At 43.3% G+C, this 19,555-nt stretch overlaps 1 protein-coding gene across 1 annotated transcript in view; it reads left to right on the top strand.

The window, feature by feature from the left end:
* LOC138609960 (dematin-like) overlaps nt 1-18,851 on the top strand; it is a 34,569-nt gene extending 15,718 nt beyond the window's left edge. Inside the window, exons 3-18 of the mRNA XM_069682644.1 lie at nt 1,453-1,518; nt 2,812-2,846; nt 3,694-3,774; nt 3,907-4,035; nt 7,049-7,093; nt 7,692-7,875; nt 8,090-8,134; nt 9,524-9,676; nt 10,207-10,310; nt 11,238-11,343; nt 11,656-11,714; nt 11,790-11,832; nt 11,930-11,937; nt 12,041-12,097; nt 13,125-13,205; nt 13,312-18,851. Coding sequence (XP_069538745.1) covers nt 2,835-2,846; nt 3,694-3,774; nt 3,907-4,035; nt 7,049-7,093; nt 7,692-7,875; nt 8,090-8,134; nt 9,524-9,676; nt 10,207-10,310; nt 11,238-11,343; nt 11,656-11,714; nt 11,790-11,832; nt 11,930-11,937; nt 12,041-12,097; nt 13,125-13,205; nt 13,312-13,425 — 1,221 coding nt within the window. The 5' untranslated portion in view covers nt 1,453-1,518; nt 2,812-2,834 and the 3' untranslated portion in view covers nt 13,426-18,851. The remainder of the gene's footprint in view (nt 1-1,452; nt 1,519-2,811; nt 2,847-3,693; nt 3,775-3,906; nt 4,036-7,048; nt 7,094-7,691; nt 7,876-8,089; nt 8,135-9,523; nt 9,677-10,206; nt 10,311-11,237; nt 11,344-11,655; nt 11,715-11,789; nt 11,833-11,929; nt 11,938-12,040; nt 12,098-13,124; nt 13,206-13,311) is intronic.
* Nucleotides 18,852-19,555: the final 704 nt, after the last annotated feature.

The raw sequence follows: 19,555 nt of genomic DNA, 5'->3' as shown, positions 1-19,555 counted from the left end.
CTAAGTGCTCGATTTGCGGTATTCCTACATTTACGTTTTTAAGAACCTTTTCCTCCTCTGAGCAGAAGTCTGAAGACGTGTGAGTACCTCAGATCTATGCACAGGGTTAGATCTTCTTAGTCACCTGATGCTGCTCAAGCTGAGCAGTGGCATCAGACTGTGGACAAACTGCTGCAGAGAGAAGCTCTGACACCTGACCCTTTTAGTCGTATCGATCAAATTATTGATCAGCCGGAGACATCAGACTGTAACTGATCTCTCTCAGGAGACAGACACACACCTCTTTCCTCTCTGGACTCTAAACCCTCTCTGTGCTGCTCTCCTGACATTGTCCTGGTGGAGTGCATTTCTGTCTGAATCTGTTCATCCCGACTTTAAGCGACATTTTCCTGCAGCCCTCGAGTAAGTCAGGGTGAGCTGACGTGTGAATGCAGCAGGGAGGTCTGAAACATTCACATCGAGCAGAGTTGGTAAATTGTTTGTGTTTGTTTTGTGGAATAACTCGCTCCAATCAGAGTTCTTCCCCGTGTGTAAAAAGAAAGTCAGGAAAGTATCAGGACCTGATTGTCCTATATTGTCTGAAAGAGTTTGGAGTTCATGAGGCTCTCAGCACTTCCTGTTTTCTGCATAAACATCAGATCGTGCACTTTAATAACTCCGAGTCTTCACACCCTGCAGGCTGAACAGCAGAGAGATGGGTTGTCCATGTTTAGTTCTGTTTCTTAAGTAGAAGCAGCAGCACTTTACGTATACCCCGCTGCTGCCTGTGTCCTGCAGGAGAAAGTGACCACAGTCCGGTGACAGTCAGCCACACATTAACGTGTTAATAATTGAGTGACAGCAGACACCAGCAGAGATCGATACAGGAGGAGGAGGCTCGGAGACAGTCTGACTGAAATCTGTCAAATCTGCAGAAAATCTCAAACAGACGACAGAAAAAGAAAAGTCTGTCCTCAGTGAAGGATCACACTTCACTTCACTGTCAAAGTGCATTCTGAGGATCTTGTACTTCACTTGAGGATCTCAGAGGACATATTTAACTTTTTACTCTCGTACATTTTTCTTCCAGCTGGAGTTATTTTACAGATTCCAAAAGACACGTGAGAGATGCTTATAACATAATGAAATACCAAATTTAAAATATAATACACTGCTGTCATTCACGTTCTCAAGTTAGAAGTCCACTGAAGGTTCACTGCAGAAGTCTAGTTATGTCCACGTATGAGTTTAATGTTTGTTTTTGGTTTTTTTCAGTTTAAGGTTAATTTGAAATTGAAAAGATTTAAAAGAATAATCAAATACTTTAAAAGATGCTAAAGGTATCTTTTTGTGACATGTTTGGTCCTGAAAGCGCAGGTGAGATTTATCCAGGTGTTTGGGATGAGACAGAAAAATAAACTAATATGTACGTGTGTGTGTGTGTGTGTGTGTGTGTGTGTGTGTGTGTTTCAGGTTCTGATCGGGCTGCAGAGCTCTAAAGACAAACAGAGACAGACATGATCCCTTATTCTCCCTGAGGTATGAACACACACACACACACACACACACACACACACACACACACACACACACACACACACACACACTGTACGTCATAATGAGTGTGTGCAAGGCTTTTCCCGTCACTGACCGCAGGTTACCCAGACTTCCCCATCTGTGTGTGTGTGTGTGTGTGTGTGTGTGTGTGTGTGTGTGTGTGTAGACAAAGCTGTGGACTCTGGAATAATCTCTTTGTGTCCGTCGTTCACGTGAGACAATACAGAGCTGACAGCCCTGCAGCTGCTGCAGAGGAGGCTGATCGTCCTCTGATTCAGAGCGGAGAGAGAGATCAAAGTTTAAAGAGTTACTGATGGAAAAAATATTAAGAAATGATAATCGAGCAGCGTGTTCTCTGTTCTCACTGAGTCTGTGCAGCAGAGATCAGCTGGTGGAGCCGCAATATCGACAACCCGCCCCTTCCTCTACCCAAAACACACCTTTACCTTGTGTCCTTGGCGTGTTGGAGCCCTCAGGTGTCCTTGGCGTGTTGGAGCCCTCAGGTGGGCTCAGTCTGCAGCAGAACAGCTTCTTGTGTTGGTCTGAAGCAGATATTCACGCTGATGGAAAGTTCAATGACTGTAGTGTTAGTGTTAGTTACGTCTCCTCTCGCCGTTCCTCCTCTACTCTGCTACTCGGGAACAGAACGCTGCAGGAGCTCCATTTGTCAACAGAGCTGTCAATCATGAGGCCACACCCCCTTTTTATAGCATCAAATAACTCATTAAAAGTAAACTTGTGAGGAAAATGAACACTGTGACATAAATCAGCATGATAAGAACTAACTATAATGACAGAAACCATGTTTGAGAAAAATGTATTTGACGTGTATTTTGATTTTATAGTTTGACTCATGTCCCATCTGTTAACATGGAGGAGGCGGGCTTTATGAGCTATACTGCAGCCAGTCAGCAGGGGGCGACAGAGAGGGGTTGGTAGTTAGCTTGTTGTAGCAGCCCTAAGCTAACACTGACAAACATCCTCCGTACAGTCTCACAGAGTTTAATCGTCAGACGAGCTGCTGTATGTGACGCTCTGCTCCAGCAGCTGTCCGTCACAGAAAGCTTCAGCAGCAGATTTCTGTTTCCAGCTGACACACGAGTCAAACACACACACACACACACACACACACACACTGCAGCTGGTCCCTCACCTTCCTCTGTTACCAGTTTGTCTTTTGCTTTCAGTTTTTATCGCAGTTTGCAGTAATATAATACATGAATATATTCAATATGTCTGTAATATAACACGGTGTTATGTCTGTGTCTCTCTTAGGAACTGACCAATCAGCAGTCAGGATGATGCCCAAGGTAAACACTGGTTTCACTTCCCTACACTTCCAGAAACACCGTCGACTGATTCGGAGGCGGAGTCTCAATATCGCTCCAATTTCTATTTTCAGCCCCTGAAAGTCAAAACTGAGGGCAGAAAAGGAGATATTAATACTTCAGGTTGGCTGTGAGGAGGCAGATCAGGACGCTTGTATTAAAGGGACGGTTATTTGACAGACATTCTGCAGACTGAAAGGACCCAAGTGATCATAAATAAAAACCCAAATAATTTTAGTTTACCTGTAAGTAAAGATGTTTATTTCTGCTGTAAAGTTTGGCATTTGAACATGTGGCTCTATGGGGACTGACTCACTTTAGGAGACCGCCTCTAGTGGACACTTGAGGAATTGCAGTTTTTGGTTCTTAAAGCATTAGCTTAATTTTTAGCTTCCCATCAGAATCAGCTGTACTTTGTAATGCGTGCTTCTTTGTGTGTTAGCAAAGCTCACATGCTAACACGTTAAATTCAAACACTTTATTTAAAATTAAAATAAAAACATTTGACCTGATCCTCTTCCTCGATGGATCAAAGTCAAATTTAGACCATGATATTCGTTTTTATAAAAGCTTGTTTTTTCTACATCATTACAGCTTCTCAGGGCTGCTAGCATCGTAGCTTAGCATCGAGTGTTTATGATTTAATGTGTAAACCTCTGAGTGTTGATTTCACTGAGAAGAAACCTAAACGATCTCCACTGACTCCTCGATTAGCTGAAGCCTTCTTCCACTTGGCTGGATAACCATTTGTGCTTGACCTCTGACCTCTGTGTGTGTATTTGTGTGTGTGGTTCTGTGTGTGTGTGTGTGTGTGTGTGTGTGTAAGCAGCAGCTGGCTCAAACGTCTCCGGGGAGTGTGTTGTCGCTGAGAGGGACCAGCGTCCCAGGATCCCCTGCTGCAGCCATCGTGGTGAGACACACACACACACACACACACACACACACAGATCAAGTTATATTATCCTTCAGATTAATCTTGAGCAGTAATCTGTAATCTCTGCCTGTCTCCCCTCCCCCTCCTCTCTCCCCCTCCTCCCTCCAGGCCAGGGTGGAGGACGGGGTGATCGGCTATAAGGACTTGGCAGCGTTACCCAGAGACAAAGCCATCCTGGACATCGAGAGACCCGACCTGATGATCTACCAGCCGCACTACAGCTACAGCCCTCTGGAGGTGACTGCAAGTTTTTACAGTGTAACTCTCCTGATGTTCAGATTTTCTCGTCATGTTCGGACTCAAACCAGCAGCAGTACGATCGTGTTTGTATCACAGCCTGATTGATCTTCTTCCTCGGTGCCACAGAGCTCCGTTTCTGTCCCACAACTATTAAACACACATCAATGGGCCACACTGTTGCACACTTAATATCACACACACTGTCCCGTTGCCCCCAAGAGCACCAGAGCACCAAATGTGGATTCATCCGCCGCTGAAAATAGTCCCAAACACATGCACAGTTTCCTCCAGTTAATTTGATAAAAATAACAGCGAGTGAACGATTCAATATGAAAATACAAAGTGAAAACATCGGGGCCTTCATGTTCACTAATTGGTGTTTTTTGCACTGGCCACAGCGGCTCAAAACAAGTTCAGCGTTTCCAGCGCACAGCATAGCTGTCACTTCTCCATCATCGACCAATCAAAATCAAGAAGGGGTGGGACTTATGACATCAATTTTGTCAACAAGGGCGGAGGAGAAGCTATTGGTGCGTTCCATTTACCTTGGAAGTCGGAATTCAGAACTGGGAATGACGTCACACCTGAGTTGACCACGTTCCAGTACAACAAGTCGGAAAACCAAGACACGGACCCCTCCAGTAAAACAGCTGTTGTGCTTGTTCTCTCGGAATAAAGACAACTACAGAACAAATCTGAGGTCCACAACATGTCCACAGATAGAAGTTGGACAGTACAGTAAGTGTTCAGAAGAGATAATAAACAGTTAAATACTACAGCTGTCATTTACTGGTGATGCACGGAGCAGCCATCTTTGATTATGAGGTCAGAGTTGGTGAGGTTCCTCCGACTTTCCGAGATGGAAATCTGACCTCAGGGTTGAAATTTCCAACTGGGAACTAGCAAATGCCGACTTCCGAGTCCGAGTACAAATCGAACGCACCGCAATACTTCAGTTTTTTTTCGAGGGGACTATTTCCAGCCGTAGAGCTGCTGCTAACGCCAGGACACGATTCCTGTCACAAGTTTTCTTTGTAAAATTTCCTCGAGTAAAAGCAAATATTAAGCACACAAAGTGATTTAAAACAGACTTAACGTCACTACCGAGGGAAGCAGGAGTGCCGCCAGACAACTTTCGTAACCTAGCAACAGTAAGTGCCGGTGAGAAGCGCTCTGAAATAGAGGCTGTCGGCGCTGCCAGAACAACAAACACTGTTAGTGGACACAGGCGCTAACGCTCATCATCTTCTTTAGGATGCGCCGGCTGATAAGTGTGCTGATAGATATCTGTATACTTATGGTTGTTGTGTTTTTTGTGGGACGATATTAATGTAGCTGATTGTATTAATACGTCTTATCGTCTAGCTTGCAGGCCACTGAATTGTGTCTCATTAAAATCCTATCGTGGCAGACGTCGTAGTGTTGTCCAAAGAACGATATAATCATGCACTGATGAAACGCCTGTTTACACCCCAGTGAGCCGCCGTTTAAGAAATGAGGGAAACTTTTTATTACATGTTTGTTTGAGTCTGAACGAGAGAGTTACTGAAAAAAAGAGAAATATAGAATCATTTAAGACCTGAAGGAAGAGTGCGACGTTTACTCTTGTTGTTCCTCAAAGAGTTTTCTGATGGAGGTCATGTGAGGTCATGTCATGACCCCTACAGTAAGGCGATCTGGTGGCTCTGTTGTGCTTGGGGGGCATTTTTTGGGTGAACTGGTTCACTCAGAGAAGGGGCACCACCCTGGGAACCAGGTGGATCTGCAAGTTCATGTTTTATGTGCCCTGGCAGGTAACACACCTGGTCCCCCAGGCCCAATCAAGGAAGCCCTGAGCGGACATGCATCTATACATTTTATTTACTCGGTTTTCCCGTGATTCAACTTATTTCTGGTCGTTTTCTCGAGCTCTTGACTAATTTTTCCCGTGATCACGAGAAAACAAGCTTCGTTGTCTCCAGATGATGGGCCACATTAATCTGTTAAAATGATAACCAGCTTCAAGTCAAGAGAGTGAGAAAACGACCAGAAATCACTCGTTATCACGGGAAAACCAAATAAATAAAATGTGTAGGTGCATGTCTGCTCAGGGCTTCCGTACACAGCGAAGAGTGAGACTGTTTCCCTAAGATCTAACATTTCCTCAGGCTCTTGAAGAACTCCAGCTTGATGTGTTTAGCGTAGCTTAGCACGTGTTTCTGAGGCGTTAGAGGAGCAGTCAGTGTGTCAGCAGGCCGAGCTGGTCTGACAGTCGGGTCGTTTTCTGGTTGGTTAGCTCGGCGTCTGGCTGCGACATAAGACATCAATCTGCTGCTTACAGACCGGACAGCTCGTTACCACAGCTGAGACCCACAGTGTGTGTGTGTGTGTGTGTGTGTGTGTGTGTGTGTGTGAGAGAGAGAGAGATCTGATCTCTTTGTAAGGGACAACAGACGAGGCCGCCCTGCCTCTCTGTGTCTGTACTTCATACAGTATAGTGTAGATTCACATTATTTACACCTCACTAAAGTTGTCCTGATGACCTGTGATTCATTACATGTAACTGCAATGACTCCAGCCTGGAGGAACCTTGATATTAGAGGAGCAAAGGGGCGATATACAGAGAAAGATGCAGCCCTCTTTTGTCTAGAAGTCAGAGGGAAAAAGTCACAAAATCAGATTTGACTGTTCGATATGAAGCTTCGACTCTTTGTTACCTCCCAGAGTCTCATGTTTGAAGAGACGTCTCTGTCATGTAGAGCTGTATCATTTAACTGAAGAAGGATTTTAGTCAGCTAGTGAGCTAGCTAAGTTAGCGACAGCCCAGCCAAAGAGCGTTGGAGCAACAGTCATTTTAAAGGCCAGTTAAGTTGATTAAGTCTGTGTTTTTATCGGTTTTAATGACCTGAACTGTTTAAAATGTTAGTTTGTAAAGTAACTAAAGCTGTCGGATAAATGTAGTGGAGTTTTCTTCTTTGTTCTTTGAGTCTGTTTATGTGTTGAATCTGTTTTTATGTTTTCTCCTCCTCAGAGATCCTTGTCTCCTCGCTCCATCTCTCCTCCTCCCTCCCCAGAGGTAAGACCCCACCCTCTCTCTCTTTCTCACCACGTCCTCATCATATGGTTTATCTTAAAGTTTTCTCTGTTCCTGTTTACATTGTGATGGTTTGTGTCCACATCCAGAGATACTCGAAACAACAAAACAAAAAACTGACATTTAGAGAAACTGAGAGGAGACAGAAATGTATCTTCTTCCTCTCACAGTTTGTTATTCTTAGTGTCTGACAACATCACAGACAGGATCCCTACAGAGGTAGACCTTTTTGTGAAAGAGGAAGATGATTGTAACCACAAACAGCTGTTCCATCGCCCTCTTCAAAGCCACCAGACTCCATTGACAAAAATAGTAATTGAATCTTTCAGAGCACATAAGTTGCTGGTTTACTGCCGCCTCCATCGGTTATTTTTTTGTGTTATTTTGTGTTAAATAAATATTACGTTGGACCCGAATTAACCACATTAACCCCCAAAGTGAAACATTAATCAAATAACATCACACGATGGAAGCAGCAGTAGACCAGTGTTCTGCAAGATAAAATACCTGTTTTTTTCAATGGAGTCTGGTGGCTTTGAAGAGAGCGACGTAACAGCTGCTTTGGGCTCTGTGTTTCCAGAAGGAGTCAAGAGAGTGGCTGGAGAACCGTTCTCCTGGAGGTTCCTCCCCGTGCTCCACCATCCAGACCAGCAGAACACACAGCTCACACACACCGTCCACACCGCACACACCCAACACACCCAACACACCACAGACACAACCCCCTGGTGCCAAGACCGCCATGCAGCACTTCCACCGGCCAGGTAACTACACTTTTTACAGCTTGATATGTTCTGACACTCTTCTCTCATGTTTACTTCTATTTACATCAGTTATATTATGTCTTTTTTTTTTTAAATAAAGCAGTATTAGTTTATCTTTTTGCTAGTAAGACAGACACATAGCCGTCATTACAGTTGGACCACAAGAGGGCTCCAACAGTTTCCCCAGTTTTAACACATTCCTACCTTCTTTCAGAAAATGGCACCAACATCTATAAGAAGCCTCCGATCTACAAACAAGGTGTGTTCCTCCCACTATCTCAGGATATCTGTTATTTTTGTCAGTTTGAACAGCCAGTAAACAGCACCAGTGCTCAGGTTTATATATATAACAGTGGGTGTAGGTGTTTGGGCGTGCGTCACATGCTGCCTTTAAATGTTTTCCTGAAAGGGTAATTCACTATTTTTAAACCTGAGCCCTATTTTTACATATTTGTGGGTCTAAATGACTAATAGGTATAAACTATGCTTGACTTGCTCTTGTAGATTTCTTCAGCAAGCAGCCATAATAAAATAATCGCTGAATGGTAATCCTTGGTTGCAAATGTGCCTGATCAAAGTACGTCTATTGAAAGAGCTTGATTTGGCCTGGCTTAGAGTTCAGGCCTAAAGAGATCCACACATCCATATTTAATCAGAGTTTTGTACAAAGCAGTTGTTTTGCAGCGCTCCATGAAACAGGAAGTTGTTTTTGATGTGCTCTCAAATGCATGAAATTAAGCAGAGACATCAGATTGTCTGCAATGCCCTACACAGAACAGGAAGTCAGCCATGTTGAATTTATGTGTGTATTTCTATCCATTTATAGGCTCTTGAATTAAAAATGCACATTTAAATAGCCACCCCTCAAATTTGCCAACACCACAAACACAGCTGAGCGGTTACGTTCAGTGACTGAATTAGCTGAGGGGACACTTAGCAGACTTCTAGCAGCTCCCACCTGTCACTCAAAGAGGCCACGCCCCTAATGCTGCATCACTTTAAGCCTTAATATAATGTAAACAGGTGAGCTGTATAAAGATTCTCCCCGTACAGTTGTCATGAAGAGAGAAATGAGCTATAGAGACCCAAACTGTTTTTTGTACCAGGCTGTAAACATGTTTATTTCTGCTGTAAAGTTTAACATGGGGCTCTATGGGGACTGACTCACTGCTGGAGGCAGCCTCAAGTGGACACCAGAGGAACTGCAGGGTTTTTTTGCACTTCTGTGTTTGCTTAATTTTTTATTCCCCTCTGTTACAGCTGACTCAGGAAGATTCATATTTCAGTGGTCTAGCTGTTAAAAACAAACATGGCTGCCGCTCTCTTGACATGTGTGGGGATGAAAGCGGCCTTTAAACACTGCTTACAGCTTTAATTTATTTTTAAAATGTGTATAAAACAGTTCCTATTATCCCCTACAGTAAAGTCAAAGTGGATCTGAATGTCGGTCAGCTGGAACCCTCCTGTGTAAACCGCAGACATGACTTCACTGAGTTTAATCAGCTTAATATTGTCTGTGTGTGTGCGTGCGTGCGTGCGGTGTGTGTGTGTGTGTGTGTGTGTGTGTGTGTGTGTGTGTGTGTGTGTGTGTGTGTGTGTGCGCGTGTGTGTGTGTGTGTGTGTGTGTGTGTGTGTGTGTTGTGTACAGATGTGTCGTCCTCTCAGGTCCCTCAGGGGAAACACATCGAGGATCTGATCATCGAGTCGTCAAAGTTTCCAGCAGCTCAGCCTCCGGACCCCAACCTGCCCTCCAAGATCGAGACCGACTACTGGCCCTGCCCCCCCTCGCTGGCTGTGATTGGTACGGCCCAAACACACACACACACACACACACACACACACAGTAACTCGTGCTGCTGAGTATAAATAAGACGGGTGGGATTTTCATGTATTTTCTCTCCTTGTCCTTCTTTCCTCTACTCTCCTCCATCCTTGTTTCTCCTCTTGTTTCCTCTCCTCTATCCTTTTTTTTCCTCTCCTTTCCTTATCCCTTGCTTCCTTTCCTCTCTGGTCTTTGAGTGCTGTCATCTTCATCCGTTGCTTCCTCCCCTTGTTACCTATCCTTGCCTTTTTCGTGTCCTTTTTTCCTCTCCTTCTTTCATCTATCCTAATTTATCCTCGTTTCCTTTCCTTTCCTCCCCCGTCCTTGTTTCATCTCCTTGTTTTCTTTCCTCACCTTGTGTGTTCTCCTCTCCTCTCTCCTTGTTTCCTTTCTTTCCTCTTGTTTTCTCACTTCCTTGTTGTCCTTCTTTCTTCCCACTCCCACATCCTTGTTTCCTCTCCTGTCCTCCTCTCCTTGTCTCCTCTCCTTGTGTCCTTTCCTCTCTGTAGAGAAGGAGTTGAGGAAGAAGGTGGCTGAAGATGAAGAGGAGGATGGAGAACTGGACGATGAGCTGTGGGGACTCAGAGCTCTTCAGAAACAAGAACTCAACAAGGTACAGAAGAAGAACATGCTCACCTGGACCAGGTGGACTGACGTCCTGTTTAAAGTCACCTCTCATGTTTCGCCAGGTGTTCAATCAGGTTTACCATCAGGTATCTCAGAGCAGGGTGTTTAACCAGGTGTTCCACTCGGTGCTTCACCAGCTGTTGGACCACATGTTTTAGAACCAGGTGTTCCTCAAGATGTCCCACTAGTTGTTTCACTTGTTGTTCAACCATGTTGTCCACTGAATGTCTTAGACCCAGGTGTTTCAGAGCCAGGTGTTCCAATAGTCGTTCCACTAGTTGTTCCCCCAGGTGGTCCACTAGATGTTCCAACAGTTGGTCCACTAGGTGTTTCACCAGGTGTTTCAAAGCACAGTGTTCCTTCAGATGTTCCACTAGGTTTTTTGACCCAGGTATTCCACTAGTTCTTCCACCAGGTTTTTCAGAGCCATGTGTTCCATTAGGTGTCACATCGCCTGTTCCAGTTAGTATTCCTTTAGCTGTTCCACCAGGTGTTTCAGATCCAGTTGTTCCTTCTGATGTTCCACAAGGTCTTTTAGAGCCAGGTGTGCCACTAGTTGTTCCACTAGGTATTTCAGGGGTTTCAGAGCCAGTTCCACCACATGTTCCTCCATCAGGTGTTGCACCACATGTTGGAGACCCAGAAGTTGCACTTGGCGTTCCAGCAGTTGTCTCACTAGAGTGTTTTTCACCAGGTGTTTCAGTGCGAGGTGTTCCTCTAGATGTTCCTCTAGATGTTCCTCTAAGTATTTGACAGTTTTATAGCTGAAGAGGAGCAAAGGGATGTTGGAAGAGGACAAGATCTTATCCACACGTCAGAACAGTATACAGAACATAAAGGCTCTGTGTGATTGTAGCCTTCAGTGTCACTCAGTATTGAATGAATCCCAACGTTTCTCTCTTTCTCTCTTCAGATTCAGTCTAATCTGGGAAAAATCATTCTGAAGGAGGAGTTGGAAAAGTCTTCAGCTCCTCTGAGGAGGAAAACTCGCTCACTGCCAGACCGCAGCCAAAACACAGGTACATTTTTACCCCTCACCTTTACTGCCATTAAACTCTCTAACATACAGGATCGATCTTATTGATTCATTAAACCTCAAACTGCCAAAAAAGAAGAAGACATGTTGTTACTGTTGAGGTCTGACAGCCAAACAGGAAAAGACTCACACACAGCTCTGGTGACACCTTGTGGCCAGCTTGACCACTGCCAACATAAGTTTAGTAGCGTATCTTAACTTAACTCTGGACCGGGCTGTGACCCAAACCTTCGGACTCTTGGCCTTTCTGCACACCTGTGTATTAACCTACTTTTATTTTCCTCCTCCTCTGCAGGGTCCAATGTTTCTAAGTCAGTGTATTTCCCAGCATCCTCTAAGAGCGGCCTCTCCAGGGTGAGTACTGCTGCACAGATCCGTCCAATCACAGCAGAGATTAAAGATGACAAACATGTTTGTGTTTGTTTTCAGCTTCAGTCGGCAGAGTTCAGCTCGACAGAGAAAACTCCTACAGGTACATTTAGACTGGTTTAACCCTCTTTAATTAAACGGGTCAGTCAAAGTTTGAATACCTGTAAATAATATTTTCTTATTTCTTTCTCTCCCTGCAGATCTTCAGGTATGGCCTTATTCATTCATGTTCAAACATTTTCTAATCATCATTAAGTCGCCCTGTAATTGACGGTGATATGAGTCTGTGTGTGTGTCTGTGTTTCTGTCAGAACGGAGACTCCAGGATGGACAGAGGAAACTCCCTCCCCAGCATGTTAGAACAAAAAGTAACAACAGTTTGTTTTTACTGATAAAATAATAATTAGATTTAAAGTGTCGGTTCACCCAAATTAGGCCGAAAAGAAACACCTGTTCCATCTTCTGTGTCCTGTTTCATACAGATGGTTTGACTTTTACTTGTCACAACATGGCCAAAAGTCAGTGGACACCCGACACTAAGAAGGCCCCCTTGCAGCTCCGGGTTTTTCCCTTGCTAACCTGCTCTTCCCCCTAAATCGAGACTCCTTGGTCACATCTAGTTGGACAGAAATTTATATATTGTGGCAAAGATGCACCAACGACAGCGTCACTTTAAAAGTCACCTTTTTACAGTCATTCTAAAGATGCAGATTCAAAGGCTAGGGGCTGGATTTCATGCGCTTGGGGGCAGATTTTGTGGAGGACTTTGTTTACTTCTATTGTAACAAAGTTTTTTAATGACGTCCTGTTTAAAGTCACCTCTTATGTTTCGCCAGGTGTTCAATCAGGTTTACCATCAGGTGTCTCAGAGCAGGGTGTTTAACCAGGTGTTCCACTCTGTGTTTCGCCTGGTGTTGGACCACATGTTTTAGAGCCAGGTGTTCCTCAAGATGTTCCACTAGTCGTTCCACTAGTTGTTCCCCCATGTGGTCCACTGAGTGTCTTAGACCCAGGTGTTCAAATGTTCCACCAGGTGTTTCAGAGCCAGGTGTTCCAGGTGTTGTTCACCAGGTGTTTCAGAGCCCGGTGTTCCAATAGTCGTTCCACTAGTTGTTCCCCCAGGTGGTCCACTAGTTTCACTTTCACCAGGTGTCTCAGAGCAGGGTGTTTAACCAGGTGTTCCACTCTGTGTTTCACCAGGTGTTGTTCACCAGGTGTTTCAGAGCCATGTGTTCCACAAATTTTCTTTTGTAATTTTGGTGAACTGACTTTTTATTTCTTGTAAAACACGTATGAATGTTATATTAGCTTCTATTTCAGTGCTTTATGTTTTAATCAAGTGTCGATTTGTTAATGGTCTGCTTGCTTGATTCCTTGCTTGATTGACCTCTGTAGATCTACCCCTATGAGACGCTGGTAGTGACCCACAGAGGTCGGAGCAAACTGCCCCCCGGTGTGGACAGAACCAGGCTGGAGGTAAAACTGTTGGCTGCACTCACTGCTAGATAATCCTCTGGCTGTCATTGCACTAAACTCTCTCTCCCTGTTCCTCTGTGTGTCTGAATGTCTCTCGCCCCTGCAGCGACACCTCTCTCAGGAGGAGTTCTTCAGCGTTTTCGGGATGTCCATCGATGAATTCGACAACCTTCCTTTCTGGAAGAGAGACGACCTGAAGAAGAAATTTTGTCTTTTCTGACTGACGCCGCATGGACTGCATCCCCCACAATCCCCTGCTCTTCCTGGATCGCTGCAGGATCCGGAAACCACACAGACTCTGAACAAAAACACCACAATCAGCACCGCCGCCATCATCGTCACAGCCGCTCACAGTCAGCGAGGCGCTCAGGAGGCGTCTCAGGCTTCAGGTTTGATGTGATTCACAGTGAAGGTTTGAAGAGAAAACACAGAGTGAGTTTAGATTTCTGCTGCACACACAAACTCCTCCTGTTTCAGAGCAGAGCTGCAGAGCTTCTGTTTAATACGCTTCTAGACGCCTGTGGAAATGTAACAAAACTACTGAGCGAGCACAAAGAATTAACCTGCAGGTCAAGATGAGGCAGCACAGAGAAGAAGCAGCTTTTCTTTAATGGCTTCTTGTTGTGGAGTTTTGTACACCTCGTATGCAAACTGCAACTTACAGCAGAGTAAACTCCTTCAGACACGTGAAGAGTTGTTCTTCTAAAACCCCGGTCACACCAGCACATTTTGGACTAAATTAGTTTAAAAGGCATTCTAGTATCTATAAACCTGGTCCTATTTTTACACATTTGGGGTCTAAATGACTAAAAGGTACAAAGACGTTTGGGAATTGTTTCAGCCTGCTGTCAGAAACAGGCTGTAATGGCTTTAATGTAAGACCTGCGGGAAAATGACAGCTTGTTATTCTAAGTGTCTGACAACATTTCAGAAAGGATCCCTACAGAGATAGACCTTTTTTTGACAGAGGACGATGAATTTTAAACCAGAAACAGCAGCGTTCTCTTTAAAGTCACCAAACTCCATCGACAAAATCAGCAATTTTACCTTGCAAAAACACGAGGTTAAATAATTGGAGTTGTTTCTTTGTGAGGCTTTTTGGCACTTCCAACTGATCTTGTGAATGTTTATAAACTCGCTCAGTTTTTTGGTTGTAGTGGTGGAATTCTGGGAAATGAAGTTCTACTGTTAATCTCACTGGAGGTAAAATGTTAGTGCCACTTTTTTTTAGCATTTAAGGTTTTCCATATGAGATTAAAAATGAAGGATGACGCCTGCTGTCTGCAGGGTTAGACCGACATGTTGGGACTGAAACAGTTTCCTCATGAACATTATCGTACTTCTGCTGTTTGAGATTTATTTCCACCAGACTGGATTCATTCAAACTGAAGTAAATGTTTTATAATCGAGCTTCAAGCTGCAGTCGAGCTTTAGAACAACATTCCTGCTGACTCTGAGTCAGGTGTCAATAAAGCTTTGGATTCTGACTGTAGGAAGAGACCTGTTAGCAATCTTTCAAAAGGATTGTTCCTATTGGCTTAGCCAGCTATGATGTCATAATGACAGCATTCTTTCCCAGCACTTAAAGGAAAAACAAGGAGCCGGTTTGATCGCAGTCCACTAGCATGATGCTAATTATTCTAGTTAAGCTAATATAAAGCAAGCTACTTTCTTCTGCTGTTATTGAGCCCTGACTCGATGCCTTCACATTTAGATATTTCTAAACCACACAGATTAAGAACTCAAAGCCATGGTGTTAGTTCTGTGAGGCTGTACATAGCATTAGCAAGCTAACATGCTCATTTTGACAATGCTAACAATGCCTATGTTTAGCAGATTTACAGTGTTTATCTTCTTGAGTGAAGCTGAAACCCCCCGTTCATATTACTGAAAATGAGTTTATTCTTTTATCAAAATTCAATCATGTTGTTTTCCTGTTAAAATAAATACGATGTGTGCTTACAAAAGCTTGATATTAACCATTCAACTAATCTTCTTCTTAAGCAGCACAGAGCAAATGTTCACTGGTTTGTTAGCTAGCTAGCAACAGCACACGTCATAGTTGTGTCTAACGATTTTAACCAACTGAAATCTTAAAGTTATTGCCCCGCTGGCTGCAATTATTCAATTTGAGGAAACTGCTGTCTGTGTCAGAGCTTTATACAGTGGACTGCTTTGGAAACTACATGGAGTATACAATAGGCGACATCTCCAACATCTTTCCCTGAAGAGGAAACACCTACTTCTTAAATTTAAAGCCACAACCCTCCCAACATTGCGTCCCACCTTCCTTTCCTGTTTACAATAGTAAAGAATAATATAGAAGCTAGATACTCTCAAAATCCCATTTAATCTCAGCTTTAGCTTACCTTGCTAGCATGCTAATATGAGCTCATTACAAAGTGTTGCTATGGTTAAATGTCAGTTAAACCAAGCCTTACTCAAGTTTTACTAATGTTTAATTTGATATTTATATGTTTATGTTCAATAATCACAAATTACAAAAGTCTTTGTATAAAATACTTTGTTTAGACGCTCTTATTTAATCTGCCTGTGTGGGGAGCTCTATGAGACAGAGGATCCAAAGAAGTGTTTAATGATTAAGTGCCATCTAGGAACTCCTAGTTCAAATACTGGAACAAATATTATATTAAACTTCATATCAGGGAGCAGATTAAACCTTCAAACATAATTTAGACCCATCACGAGTCAGGTCTCAGCTTCCACTGACTGTGATCAAACCTCCTCCTTGTTTCCTCTTTCTTCAGCAACAGCCACTGCCCTGTTTTACCGAAGAACACTGCACACACACACACACAGATACACAAAAACACACCTGTGAGAGATGTTTGCAGTGTAGGAGAACAATAATAACCTTAGAACCAAAAGCTCAGAGCAGAAACAGGCCTGACCTGTGTCCCTGCACAGCTCCGGTTTGTCCAATAAGCAGGTTGTAGACTTATAGTGTTGCATAGTGACCAAATGATGTGCAGCTATTTTTTAACCTACATAAGCAAGTGGCATGTTTGTTAATAAAATCTAAATGAAAATATAAAATCACTTTTAAAAGAGTATAAACATGAATGTTGGGAAAAGACAACAACACATTTCCACCATCCAAGAAGACGACAAAGGGACGAGGAAGACACAAACAGGAGGCAAAGATTTTCTGGACTTTTCTGAGGTTTCAACTCAAAGGAGGACAGAGGCATGATGGGAAACACTGGAGACATTTTTCAGTGCAACACCTGAGTTCAACAAAACTCAAAGTGAACTGAACTGACGAACATCTTCATCATGGACATAAAGACATTTTGGTACATCTATAACAGCTTAACACACTGTTGTACATCAAGAGAGTTTTAATACCCATCGGTATCGTATCTCCACACACATGGATGAGTCTGCACTGCAGTACAACACATGGTCTTTAGCACTAGCTTGAAACACCGCAGGCGTTAAAATCAAACCTTAATCTGAACGAAAAATTAAAGGTGCAATCTGTTGGATTTTAGATTTTAATGAATCAAATTCATACAGCTAGCTCGGTATAATGACTGTAAACAAATGAGACGACATCCTGTTTCCCCGCTCCCTGTACAGAATATAAAGTTTCATCAGTTTGCTCCCTCTGTCATGTCAACTGTTCAGTTTGGTAGATGAGGAACAGGGGACAGTTGGCATCCAGGTTTGTTTTCGTGCCAAAGTGAGCTGCATATGCTGTCTATGTTTGTTTTGCCACAAGAACAGGCAACAGTTGAATTCCTATTTTGTTTTTGCTTAAAAGAACTCACCACAGTCGGCATCGATGTTTGTTTAAAGGCCAGTTCAGATCAATGATTCACAGAGCAAGACTGGATGCAACTGCCAAAAGAGTCCCCTAACATCTGATCGTAAACATTCTAAAACTGGGCCGTTCACATCAAAGCAACGGAACGCACACAGACACAGCTGACCGTCTCCATAGCAACGACGCACTGACATACCCCACTACTTCTGCGTTAATACTATATAACGTTAGAATTAGGCCCAGGTTACATGAATTATCGAGTTGGATTTCTGTTATCATTATAAAAAGAAGTGGATGACAGTGACAGTGACGTGCTCACAATGTTCGCTGTAACACTGATTAATAAACTTCAAAGACAGAGAGTTTGGAAAAAGAGGATCTGGAGCCGTCTTTGGCTGCTGCAGCGCCAGAGACAGAGTGCCTACGCCAATTTATGCTGTTTCCTGATTGGCTGAAGTGAAATAGGTACATCATTCCGTTCTAAAACTGCATTTGGAGATTTCACAAGTCAAACCAGCTAACTAACCAGCTCACACCGCTGCAATTTTCTCTGCAACATTCTCAAACAGTTGTGTTGCGTTGCGAATCATTGATCTGAACTGGGCTTTAGAACAAAACCTGCAACATTTGCTGACAGTTTGTTTTGATACAGGTAGAGGCAACGTTTGGCGTCCATATTTGTTTAGCTACATTTTAAAGTTGCTCACCATATTAGTTTTGCTACAAGAACTCACAACAGTTGGAGTCCATGTTTGTTTTGGCACGAGAGCCAACCATGTTTGTTTTGCTACATGTAAAAGTTGCCCCCCAGATTTGTTTTGTGAGAAGAACACATGAAAGTTGGCATCCATGTTTGTTTTGTTAAATCAACATGAGCTACTTGAGTTCGATGTTTTGTCTGAGGACAAATGGACCGAAGGGACTGGTGATCAACCCTTTAAATTCATGTCCAACCCGCTCTACTACCTAAACTAAGTTTCAGAGTTTACAGTCATTTAGCTGTTTTGTATAAGTGTGATTCATTGAAGGTAAAATGAGACTGAGCACCTTTAAAATAAGATTTTAAATGACCTGTGTGAGTTTTAAACAGTCAGACTGAATCCACTACAAACGCCAAAATCACCACAGCCACATCCTGCACCACCATGTCTGCCTCGCCACCACACGCTTCCTGTATCTGTGGATAAAAAATAAAAGACTGGAAAAAAAACAGAAAAAAAAAAAAACACTGGATGAAGACGTGAAGTTTGTCAGTTGGAGTGAGCGAGCATTGGTCACTTTACGTTGATGATTTCCTTTATTCTTTCTTTTGATTTCTCGAGGAATGATTCTGACGCTGGTTGATGATACTGAGAGGATTTTATGCTTTGTTCTGATTGGTTGTGTGTAGTTAGAAACAGGAAGTGGGTTGCTGTGACTAACACCATGATGACACAAAGATTGTTCCAAGTTTTTTCTTTCTTTTTGTACATTTGAAAGTGTTTCTTTTTTTTTAATGAATTATTTCGACACGCAGGGCGACTTTGTGGAGTCTGGTCACTGTCAGCACATCTGACATTTTATTGATGTCATGACGATGATGTCAACTTTTATTTATCCTTTAATTAAGTACATTAATATAACAACAGGATCCCAGGATCTTTGGACTCTGAGGTCAGACTGAGGTCAGAGGTCAGACTCTTTGATGGTGACTCACCTGTCCATGGCCGCCCTGCTGCTGTACATACTCAACCACTGAATGACAAAGTAATTATTGTTGTTGTTGTTTTCATATCTGGATGCAGGTGATGTAACAAACGAATGGTGACGTGAATGATTAACAATGAGTTACAATAAAGAGCATTTCTATTTGCTTTGAGGAGACTCTGTTTCGCTGTATTCAAAGATAAAATACAAAGGTTTATATTGCCATTGATCTGTACACTGCGTTGCCTTTAGCTAAATGCTAATAGCTATCATTATGCTGGCATCACTTAGAAAACTGACAGTGAAATAACAGACTTAAGCCCTTTTCACACATGCGCTCCTGACAATTTCAAGACAGTCCGCCCCTGAACTTTTCCAAAGCTGCCCTTTCACACACGTCCCTCACAGCAGGAGATCTTCCCTGTCAGATGGGGTGGGGATCTCATGAGCCAGATCGTTGCTGCTGAAGTCCCCACAACCGGCAAACAACTTTAGTGTCACAGCCAGACGCTCCTCAATCTCTTCATCCCTCCAGTTCGCAGACGTCTTTACTGTCGTCTTGTAAACAATCCTTCCTCTTCAACCTCTGATGTTTTTAATCAGAGCGTTTCCTCAAAAACGCAAGGTGCTCTGAAACACAAAAGCAGCGCGTAAAAGGCGTCCCTCTCATTGAATACAATGACAAAGAAGCCGTCCCAGCTGCTAAAACGTGTTCTGTCTGATCGGGCCCTTATGTGTCGCTATTCTGGTTTCACACCGGTCACATGATATAAAAGCCATCACCTCGCCCGCTCGCATGTGGTGAATGTTTGTGACTATTTCCTGCTGCGTTCACATATCGGCTCACCCCGACCTCTTGTGGACATTTTACCAG

The sequence above is a fragment of the Semicossyphus pulcher genome, unplaced genomic scaffold, assembly GCF_022749685.1.
Source record: "Semicossyphus pulcher isolate SPU_LCO1_2020_fin unplaced genomic scaffold, fSemPul1.0.p SCAF_6, whole genome shotgun sequence".
NCBI lineage: Eukaryota > Metazoa > Chordata > Actinopteri > Labriformes > Labridae > Semicossyphus > Semicossyphus pulcher.
The sequence above is the reverse complement of the archived record's forward strand: the minus strand, read 5'-3'. Positions and strand labels throughout refer to the sequence as shown.